The sequence below is a fragment of the Brassica oleracea genome, chromosome C3 (assembly GCF_000695525.1).
Source record: "Brassica oleracea var. oleracea cultivar TO1000 chromosome C3, BOL, whole genome shotgun sequence".
Taxonomy (NCBI): Eukaryota; Viridiplantae; Streptophyta; class Magnoliopsida; order Brassicales; family Brassicaceae; genus Brassica; species Brassica oleracea.
Genome location: NC_027750.1, coordinates 34,283,204 through 34,293,732, shown reverse-complemented (window position 1 = coordinate 34,293,732; position 10,529 = coordinate 34,283,204). Strand labels below are relative to the sequence as shown.

At 33.6% G+C, this 10,529-nt stretch overlaps 2 protein-coding genes and 1 long non-coding RNA gene across 3 annotated transcripts; all 3 read left to right on the top strand.

The window, feature by feature from the left end:
- Window positions 1-842: 842 nt before the first annotated feature.
- LOC106332888 (calcium-dependent protein kinase 16) lies at window positions 843-3,875 on the top strand. The gene is made up of 12 exons (XM_013771382.1): window positions 843-1,458; window positions 1,538-1,668; window positions 1,801-1,842; window positions 1,921-2,032; window positions 2,117-2,195; window positions 2,270-2,439; window positions 2,531-2,657; window positions 2,740-2,855; window positions 2,937-3,044; window positions 3,141-3,203; window positions 3,292-3,465; window positions 3,556-3,875. The coding sequence occupies exons 1-12, from the start codon at window positions 1,000-1,002 to the stop codon at window positions 3,718-3,720; spliced, it is 1,746 nt and encodes a 581-aa protein (XP_013626836.1). The 5' UTR covers window positions 843-999; the 3' UTR covers window positions 3,721-3,875.
- A 2,344-nt stretch (window positions 3,876-6,219) lies between these two features.
- Window positions 6,220-6,781, top strand: LOC106330457 (uncharacterized oxidoreductase YoxD-like). Its single transcript, XM_013768916.1, has 2 exons — window positions 6,220-6,259; window positions 6,348-6,781. Exons 1-2 carry the CDS (start codon window positions 6,220-6,222, stop codon window positions 6,779-6,781), a joined length of 474 nt encoding a protein of 157 aa, XP_013624370.1.
- A 1,298-nt stretch (window positions 6,782-8,079) lies between these two features.
- LOC106332044 lies at window positions 8,080-9,503 on the top strand. Its single transcript, XR_001267988.1, has 3 exons — window positions 8,080-8,336; window positions 8,497-8,609; window positions 8,767-9,503. It is a non-coding gene; the product is annotated as an uncharacterized LOC106332044 (long non-coding RNA).
- The last annotated feature ends 1,026 nt before the right edge of the window (window positions 9,504-10,529 follow it).

Below are 10,529 nucleotides of genomic sequence, written 5' to 3'. Positions count from 1 at the left end.
GGACAATTTTCTTCTGTTATTACTTTTCCAAAATAAATTCTTTTACAGCATACCATTGGATAGAATTTGACTTTGAACTTCAATCATCTTTCCTCTGACCGGTTATGGTCAATAGAATTGAGAGGTTTCTTCTTTTGTATTCCCTAGGAACGGTTCATGAAATGTAGGACAGGAAATATAGAACACATTATTCAAATGGAAATATAACCACAATTTTATTTCATCAAATTTGAAAAGAATAATGATAAAAATTATAAATTAATTTTTGTTCTTAAATATTTCAAATATTATTCTAATTATACCATAAACTATCCTCGAATCATTTCAAACTCACCGACAGTAAATAATCATTTTCCGAAGTTTATAGTTTATCATGATTATTATCTAATATAAAAATACATAGAAACATACAAAAATAAGTTATTGGAATATTTTTTCCTAGAATATATATTTTCTAGAATAGAGATAGTATTTGTTATTTTGTTTTTATAGTCACCAATATATTTTTCTTTTATGTTAGCTTCAATACTTTCATTATCTTTTCTGTAACAACTATATTTATTTATTCTTATAATGTCAAATTACATAAAGTACAAACAATAATAAGAAAACAATGAATTCCATAACTAATATGAAGGAACACCAATACATTTGACCATGATTTTTCATCAGAGGCCATACATGTCATCCGAGCATCAACCAGGTAAATTTTCATTAGTTCACATTTAAAATTCTCATTTTTCCTTCCACCAAAAATAATAACAGTATTATTTTAAACGGAAAATTTAAATTGTTTTGTCTATTTTCTTTACCAACGCATATCGAAGCCTCTCTCTCTCTCTCTCTCTCTCTCTCTCTCTCTCTCTCTCCTTCATTTCGCACGATTTCTGTCTGGCAATGCTGTTTGTTTCAATGGCGACCTCATTTTCTATTCATTGATGCCACAAAAGTCCTCGAAGAAAACTTCCACCTCGCCTAGGGTCCAGAAACCGAATCATCATGGGTCTCTGTTTCTCCTCCGCCAAGGTCTCCGGCCGCCGAAACCACAGCCCCCGGAGCCCCAATCCCAACCCCCTCACCGTCGCTAAACACAGACCGCCACAAACTCCATGTTCATTCTTGGCCGTTACGATCCAAAAAGACCACAGGACCCAACCGCGACGATCCCCAGCGACGACCAAGAAAACGCCGCCGCAGACGCAAACGCAAACGCGACAGACGCCACCGCACGGGAAGGGTAGAGAGAAGGGTGGGAATAATAATAATAATAATAAAGGGAAGAGACACGGAGAAGCGATCCCTTACGGTAAGCGAGTTGATTTCGGGTACGCTAAAGATTTTGATAACCGTTACACCATCGGGAAACTGCTCGGATATGGTCAGTTCGGTTATACGTATGTCGCTACGGATAAAAAGACAGGAGATCGTGTCGCAGTTAAGAAAATCGACAAGGCCAAGGTAACATCGAATTAAAAAAATATTGGGTTCTTGAGTTTCTTGAGGTATAAGCTGTATATGGATTTGGTTTGGTGGGCAGATGACGATTCCCATAGCTGTGGAAGATGTGAAGAGAGAGGTGAAGATACTACAAGCTTTAACTGGTCATGAAAATGTAGTTCGGTTTTACAATGCCTTCGAGGACAAGAACTCTGTTTACATTGCCATGGAGTAAGTAAAAAAAGCCTTTTATCAATCACGTGTACTCTTTCTTGAGACACAAGCAAATTAAAAGGCAAAAAAAAAACACTCTCTCTTCTGTTGCTAATTAGTTTTGTCTTTTGATATGATGTTGTTCTTCAGGTTATGTGAGGGTGGTGAATTGCTGGATCGGATATTAGCCAAGTAAAGCCTTATCTGAGTAGTACATTTTAGTTTTTAGAGTTTTGATACTTTTGATCTCAAAGCCACTTGTTGTTTTAGGAAAGAGAGTCGTTATAGCGAAAGAGATGCGGCCGTGGTAGTGAGACAGATGCTAAAAGTTGCAGCTGAGTGTCATTTGCGTGGTTTGGTTCACAGAGATATGAAACCAGAGGTATAATATAATACTTTCTTCATCATCACGTTTCTGAATGTGTAGTTTGGTTTTATTCACAACTTTTTGTTTTAAACCAAACAGAATTTTCTGTTCAAATCAACTGAAGAAGATTCACCTCTGAAAGCTACAGACTTTGGTTTATCAGACTTCATAAAACCAGGTTGGTTACAAAGTTTGTGATCACTCCTTTTTTCTATCTCTATGATCAAACTGTTTTATAAACTCAAAACGCAGGGAAGAAGTTTCATGATATTGTCGGGAGCGCGTATTACGTAGCACCTGAAGTGTTGAAACGCAGGTCAGGACCAGAATCAGATGTGTGGAGTATCGGTGTTATCAGTTATATACTTCTCTGCGGGAGACGGCCTTTTTGGGACAAGACTGAAGATGGCATTTTCAAAGAGGTTTGTGTGTAGTTTCTCTAAAAAAAAAAAGAGAATGATATAGTCTATTATTTTTCTAATCTTGAATTGAAAATTTGTTTTGTACGTCTAGGTCTTGAAGAACAAACCTGACTTCAGAAGAAAACCGTGGCCAACCGTTAGCAACAGCGCCAAAGATTTTGTTAAGAAGTTGTTAGTGAAAGACCCGAGAGCCAGATTAACAGCTGCACAGGCCCTATGTAAGCACATTTTTTTCTAGCCATTTAGTTTTCATTTTTTTGTATCTTCTTCTGAGGGTTTTTTTTTTTGGTGTTGTTGCAGCACATCCATGGGTTAGAGAAGGAGGAGATGCAAGTGAGATTCCCATAGACATATCTGTTCTCAACAACATGCGTCAGTTTGTTAAATTTAGCCGCCTCAAGCAATTCGCTTTAAGGGTATTCAAGAATACAGATTTGTGTTTCATTTTAGGTTTGGTTTGTGTGTTTTTTAACATGAGTTGTTTCTGTCCGTTCTAGGCTCTTGCAACAACGCTTGACGAAGAAGAGTCTGCTGATCTTAGAGACCAGTTTGATGCCATTGATGTTGATAAAAATGGCGCCATTAGCCTTGACGAGATGAGGCAGGTAAAAAACTGAAAATAAAACGATAAAAAAGCTTCTCAAATAACTAGCAAAATGCATTACAGAAAGTACTATATATTCAACACTAAATTTATGTAGGCTCTTGCAAAAGATCATCCTTGGAAGCTTAAGGATGCACGAGTCGCGGAGATTCTTCAAGCGGTATGTATGCAATTTTTGAGCTAGTTAATGATGGTGAGATTTTTTCAATATAAATTAAGATGCAAGTTGTGTTTGATGCTGCATGCAGATTGATAGCAACACCGATGGATTTGTGGATTTCGAAGAGTTTGTTGCTGCTGCGTTACACGTAAATCAATTAGAGGAGCATGATTCTGAGAAATGGCAACAGAGATCAAGAGCAGCTTTCGAGAAATTCGACATAGATGGAGATGGATTCATAACAGCAGAGGAACTTCGAATGGTTTGTATTTTATCTACTATTATTACTTTAATATGCTTATTATTTTAGTAAATCATTAGTGACACATTATGTGTTTTGTTTCTTTTGCAGCATACTGGCTTGAAAGGGTCCATTGAGCCACTTCTTGAAGAAGCAGACATTGATAATGATGGTAAAATCAGTCTCCATGAGTTCCGTAGACTTCTGAGAACTGCAAGTATCAAATCAAGAAATGTTAGAAACCCTCCTGGTTATCTTGTTTCTCGGAAAGTCTAAAAGAAGTTTGCAGTCTTATGGTGAGGAAAGAAAAAAAACAAGAATCAAGAAATTTTTTATCCCTTGTGTAGAAAAAGAAAGATAGGGATTGCAGTGTTTTCATGTGTTGTTGTAACATATTTTCATATTATTTTTTTATAACCATTGACAAAGAAATCGATATTCATACAACCAATTAGCGCAATGTAATGATGAAATTACTTGTTTGTGTAACCTTGTTATTGTACTCATACCTTCTTGAGAGCTTCCGCAAGTATTTCACGGTCAAGAACAAGATCTTGTGGTACAATCAGCATCATCCTCATATTTTCTTTTAGTTAGCTATGATTCATGTTGATCTCCTCATGGCTTTAAGTGTGACATTGATCTTCTTAAGTTCTTGAGCTTGGCTAGTCACTTTAGAACTGTTTGATTTCTGAATTCTGATTTTCCCAATTCCCTTGATGTCACCATGAGTTTTGTTAGCTATCAACACCTTACAACCATCAAACTCATTGAAGCCAACAAGACATCTTGTCTGGTGTACTACGATATAAACAACGGGAATCCATTGCCCATTATTGCTTAGTATCTTTCACACTAGTTGCTAACGCTGATGGTTTCTTAGGCTCTGTCGCAATATTTGTAGAATTTCTATTTCTCCTTTTAGGACATTCTCTTTTCCAATGTCTTAGCTTTGTTCTTATCAAACTTTTGTTTTGGCTTGGATCTTCCCCTGCCTTTAGATTTTTCTCTCTATTGAATTGATTTTCTCTAGTGTTTTAAAAATAAATATCAATACTATTAAAAGTGAAGGAGTTTTAATAAATCTACTTAAAAAAGTTGTTTGGACCATTTCTTTAACTAATAATATTTTGGTGTTACTTTGATTTGGACAAACAATATGTTACCTTAAATTTCTCTAACAATCATTTAGTCAAAACTTTTATTTTTTGGACCCATATCTTTTTGTAAACGAAAAGATTATACTATATATACACAACCACATAAATTTGGTTCACGAAAATATAATATCACGTACACTTTATTATACTCTTCTCTAAATATGATTCATTAACTTCATAATTAAGATAAGTTTAAAAATTATATAATATGTTAATTTTATTTTATTGATAAATAACAATTTAGTATTTAAGATAAGTTTAAAATTATCAAAGACCCAACAAATCTTTTTTTTACTGCTCAACAAAAACCTACAAATCTATACTATTAAATTAACCAAAAACCTCTCAAATAAATCTTAAGTTTCACCAACCGAACAAATGTACATTTTTATAAAATGCACAAAAATATAATGAAAGGACGTTAGATTTGGGCATTCGGGTCTTCGGGTCAAATATAAATCGGTTTCTTTCAGGTCCAAGTTCTTTGGGTCTTGGACATTTATATCCAACTAGGCATTTGAATTATTATTTTTGTTCAGATCGGTCCCTTTTAGTTCCAGGTCAGTTTAAGTCAATAATTCAAGTATCTGTAAAATTTACTATGTAATTTGGCTACGTAATGAGTCTAGCTCGGTTCGAGTATTTAGGACAAAAAGATCTAAAGAATCTGAAAAGCCAAAAAATCAAAACACGAAAATACCCAAAATCAAACAAATACGAGAAATAACTAAATATCTAAAAGACCAAAATCTTACCCGAGAACCAAAAATATCTAATATTTTAAATATATTTTTAAAATTGAAAATTTTTACCCAAAACCTGAAGCTATAACAGAAAACGTGAATCCAAAATTTACAATAATATTTTTATACTGAGAACATATATGAATTACTAAAATATACATAATATGAACAAAACATTCTCGGTACTTTGAGTACCCGGAGTCCAACAGAGACCCGCATGTCTAAAAAAATCTAATAGGTACTTTTTCCTAATCCCGAACCTCAACCTGTATTTCGTATTGGTTTGTTCGTTTGTCAAATTTGGGTAAAATTTTCTTACTTAAGAAAGAGTTACATAAGAATGTATATAAAAAATCTCGAATAAACTTATTCATAAGATATATAATTTTAAACAAATTTCTCTATTCGATATAATACGACTTTATAACATAATAGTACACAATATACTCAAAAATACTATCTCATATCCAACTTCGTATATAACCCATAAAACCCGCGCTTTCGAAGCGCGGGTCAAAATCTAGTACCATTTGTTAAAATTTTGTAAGTATATTTTAGAAATGTCAAATGACACGTTTTATATATTATTAAAATGTAGAGAATATCTTGGAAACTGTAAAACACCATTTTTAAAAAGGTGTAAAACCAAAATCTTTTCGCTGGTTGCCAAATGAAAAGAGAACAAAATCTTTTCACCTCGAAGACATCAGAAACAATAGTAAATCACTCAAACAAATCAGTTTATACGAATCTGCCACGTTAAATTGTCGCTTTGGTCTAGAGAGAAGTCTTTCTTTATTTGTATATATTAACTGTGTTATGGACTTCTCCTTCTCCACGGAAACACACACACACATCCCTAGAGGAAGAACATGAGCAATCTTCAAACTGTGAGATACTTTATTTTCTCTAGTATCACATTATGCTCACTTGATTATTTTTTGAAAAATGCTCACTTGATTATTTATTACCTTGTTACTATTGTTATTTTGTTATTGAGATAAGCAGGTGTCGAAGCAACTGGAGCCATGGTGTGAACTTAAAGACAAAGTGGTTCTTGTGACAGGAGCTTCCTCTGGTATAGGAAGAGAGATCTGTCTAGACCTAGCCAAAGCTGGCTGCAAGATTATCGCAGCAGCTCGTCGTGTCGATCGTCTAAAATCTCTCTGCTCTGAAATCAACATAACCGGAGTCCAAGCCGCTTCCCTTGAGCTAGACGTTTCATCAGACGCAGCCACCATTCAACAAGCAGTTAAAGAAGCTTGGAAAGTCTTCGGAAAGATCGATGCCTTGGTCAACAATGCTGGAATCAGAGGCACTGTCAAGTCTAGTTTGGATCTATCAGAAAACGAATGGGACAAAGTATTTAAAACCAACTTAATGGGAGCTTGGTTGGTATTAGGGATGTCAAATGGGTTAGCTGTCCATGGATAGCCCATGTCCAAATCAATATGGACTAATATGGATAGTCCATATTCGTCCGAAAAAATGTATGTCCAAATGGACAAGGCCCAAATAAACCCATAGCCCAAATGGACAAAATTAGATAGACATGGGCGGCCCAAAATTTTAAAATGTTTAGGGTTAATAGATTTGGGGGAAAATCAGAATTCCCTTTTCGTGAGTCACGAGAGAGAGCTCATCTTCTTCACTTCATCTTCTTCACTCTCATAACTCAAACGGTCAAACCCAAACGTTCTCGTAAGCCGACTTGTTTCAAGTTTGTTACAGTCTCTCTCTCGAGATTTAGGGATTAGGGATTTAGGGATTTAGGGATTTGGGAATATCTTCTTCTCTCTCGAATATCGATCTAAGCCTCTAAAGTGTAATGAGTCTTTCTAGATTCAATGTTTGCGATTCTAGATTCAATGTTTGCGATTCTAGATTTAATGGGTTTGCGATTCTAGATTTGATGGGTTTGTGATTCTAGATTCAATGTTTGCGATTCTAAATTTGATGGGTTTGCGATTCTAGATTTGATGGGTTTGCGAGCTCTTTAAAAGTTGTAGAGTTCGACTTATGTTTCCTTACTAGACTACTAAGCTTCCATAAGGTGGCTTGGATTTGATATATAGTACATTGGATCTTTCTCTATTGAACGTTTACTCATGATTTCATTTCTGGAAGATTTATAGCCGCTTTGAGATATTGGAAAGACAATGCAACACGGTTTAAAGAGCTGTCCCGCATGGCGTGTGATGTTCTTTCAATTCCCATTACAACCGTGTCTTTTGAGTCGTCATTCAGTGTCGGAAGCTGTGTTCTTAGCAAGTATATGAGCCGACTTATTCCATCAAATGTACAAGCTCTTATTTGTGGAAGAAATTGGCTGCGTGGATTTGAAGTGACAAGTAAGTTTTCTGATTTTATACTTAGCTTGTGTACTTTTTGATATTTAGCTTAAGACTCTAGGTGTCTTTTACTTGGCTGTAAGTGAAGACGTGGAGTTTAAGTTTAAGACTTTAAGTATCCTTTGGTTTTTGTAAGATATGGAGTTTAAGTTTAAAACTTTAAGTATCTTTTGTTAAGTACCTTTTGGCTTTTGTAAGACATGGAGTTTAAATTTAATTTCTTTAAGTATCTATCTATCTAATCTATTAAAACAGGAGTACACAATTGTATTAACCCTGATTTTTCCTAAATAATTACAATCCAATGCCACTGAACTCATAAATGGCAATTTTATCTTTTTACCATATATTTGACCTAATCATTAAACTAAACATGTTGCTTGGCTTTTCTCATCTAAACATCGTCGTATTTTTACAGCCTGATCCAAAATCCGTGTCCAATGAAAAGGAAGAAAAAAATTGATAGAGATCGATGCTTCCGATAATAGGGATCGCCAGCTCCCATCTCCACTCTCGTGATACGGTCAGTTGCCACCATCCCTGACTGAACAGAACTTTTGGCGACGGGATTGGAATCGAGGATCAACGTCTCTCTATGCTGCAAAAACTTTCTCTTTGCCATAACCTAATTAGAATCGGTTTGTTAATTCGACTTCGCATATTTTTTCTATTTTGATTTTACTGAATCCAATTGTAGTTTTCACCAAAGGATTTGACTTTATTGGGCAAAAACACAATTTTCTAATAGAAAGATTAGTCCTTATTGTTAAAGATCTGTAGTTTTGATTTTGATCGTAGATGATTGGAGGCACACCAATGGTGTATCTATATAGAATCATTGATGGATGTGTGGCAAATAGTGCTGCAAAGCTCTAACCAATGGAGCTTTATAGAAGAAGCGTCAAGGAAAGGTTGGAAAGATTCTTCTTTTATGTTTACATTCTATCTTCACATTGAAAGTTATTTGATTGTCAATGGCTGCAGTTTTTTTCTTGTGGATCGACTATATGTCTAGATTAAAGTTTGATCTTATGCACTTCATCTCTAACATTGTCTCCCTTTTCGTAGGATCGGTCTTGGCATGATTAACGAGGCATAAGATAGAAGACCCACAAGTTATGGTCGTAATAATCGATCTTAAGGCACAACAAGAGGATTCACAGGGCTTTGGCTCTTTGATTTCACTGGAGAAAGATAGAGGAAGTGCAAGCTGAGAAGAATCATAGGATATCATTGGTGTATTGCAACAGTCTTAGTTTCAGTAATTCAAGAACTCCCAGATTTGAAGGAGAAGCAGAAATTCTCAGCAATTGTAACATCACACAAGGAAGATGAAGATGATGGTGTTTCTTGGTAGAAGACACCAACGCTGGAGAAAGAAGATACACGAAGTCAGATCCAATGGGAACTGAGGATTTCTGATTTGGTATATTAAATCAGTAACTAGATCTTACCATTCTAGATCCTGGAAAAGTGAACTCGCTGGTAGTTGTTATGATCAGAAGAATGGTAAGATCTAGAGAATGAAAAAGAACTCTCAAATCAGCGAGTTTGTTCTTAACGTGACGGTCATAAGAATCGTTTGAGGATGGTGTTTGGTGAAGGTCTCTCATCAGTATATGTTTCTAGATTGAAGATATACACGAGTATGGTTCTTTGGCTAAAGGTCTCTTCAAAAGTCATCATGTTTCATTTAAAGGCTCAAATTTGGAAGAAAATTGTTTTCTTTCTGCTGCAATATCGATATGGTTTTTTTAATTGGTGTACTGATTTCTCGTGGTCTTATAATTCGAAAGTTTATAACATATGGAATGTATTGCAATATATAAAAAATAAAATAAACTATATCCGAACAATATTAGAAATCATTTTTATATTGAAATGTTTTTATAATTTGTTATTTCAAACTAAGAAATAGTTTTTATCTTAAGTGTTTTTTGTTATTTCAAATTAAAAGGTATTTAACTAAATCTTACAAAAATAGACGTTATTCATTAATTGGCCACGTGGTACGAAATAATACTTCAAAATATATTACATGGCTGAGGCCGCCCTAATAACAAAGTAGTTAAATTTTAAAACATAATCATTAAATAATAATAATGTTGAACAACGGCAAAACAAGAATATTTTAGAAGTACACTATACATATTATCAAATTATAAACAATATATTTTATCATTTTGTTGTATAAACTAACTATTCGAAATTATAAAAATAAACAAATATTTTTTATTAAATTACAATAAAAGCTCGATAAATTAATAATGTTGGGACTATGGTATTTTATTAATTTATAGGGTTATTCATTTACAAAAAAGTTTCCTTTTTTATATTTTTCCTAATTTTGAATATTTTTATTTATAAAATAAGAAAATAGTCGATTTTACCATATACATTTTAAAAATTATACTTTCATATTGTTTTGTTATATTATTTGGTGTATATATTTATGTTTCATAGAATTTAATGTGGTTTTAGATATAATTTTACTAAACATTATCAAAATATATTGAAATTTTAAGAAAAATAGAGACACTTTCATTGTAAATATAAAACCAATAATATAATGTTTAGTTTGTACTTATATAAAAGGTGTATATAGATAGATTATTAATTTATGATTTTAATGGGACCATATATTTACATAGGATTTTCTAAAAATTATAATATTATTATTTTATTGATTTGTTTCATATTTTGAACCGACCCAACTAGAGACCGAAGAAATTTACTAATTTATAGTGTTTATTAATTTATCAAGTATTAATTTATAGATTTTATACTGTCCTTACAAAGATTGTACGGTTACCTATATTTTAAGTTTTATT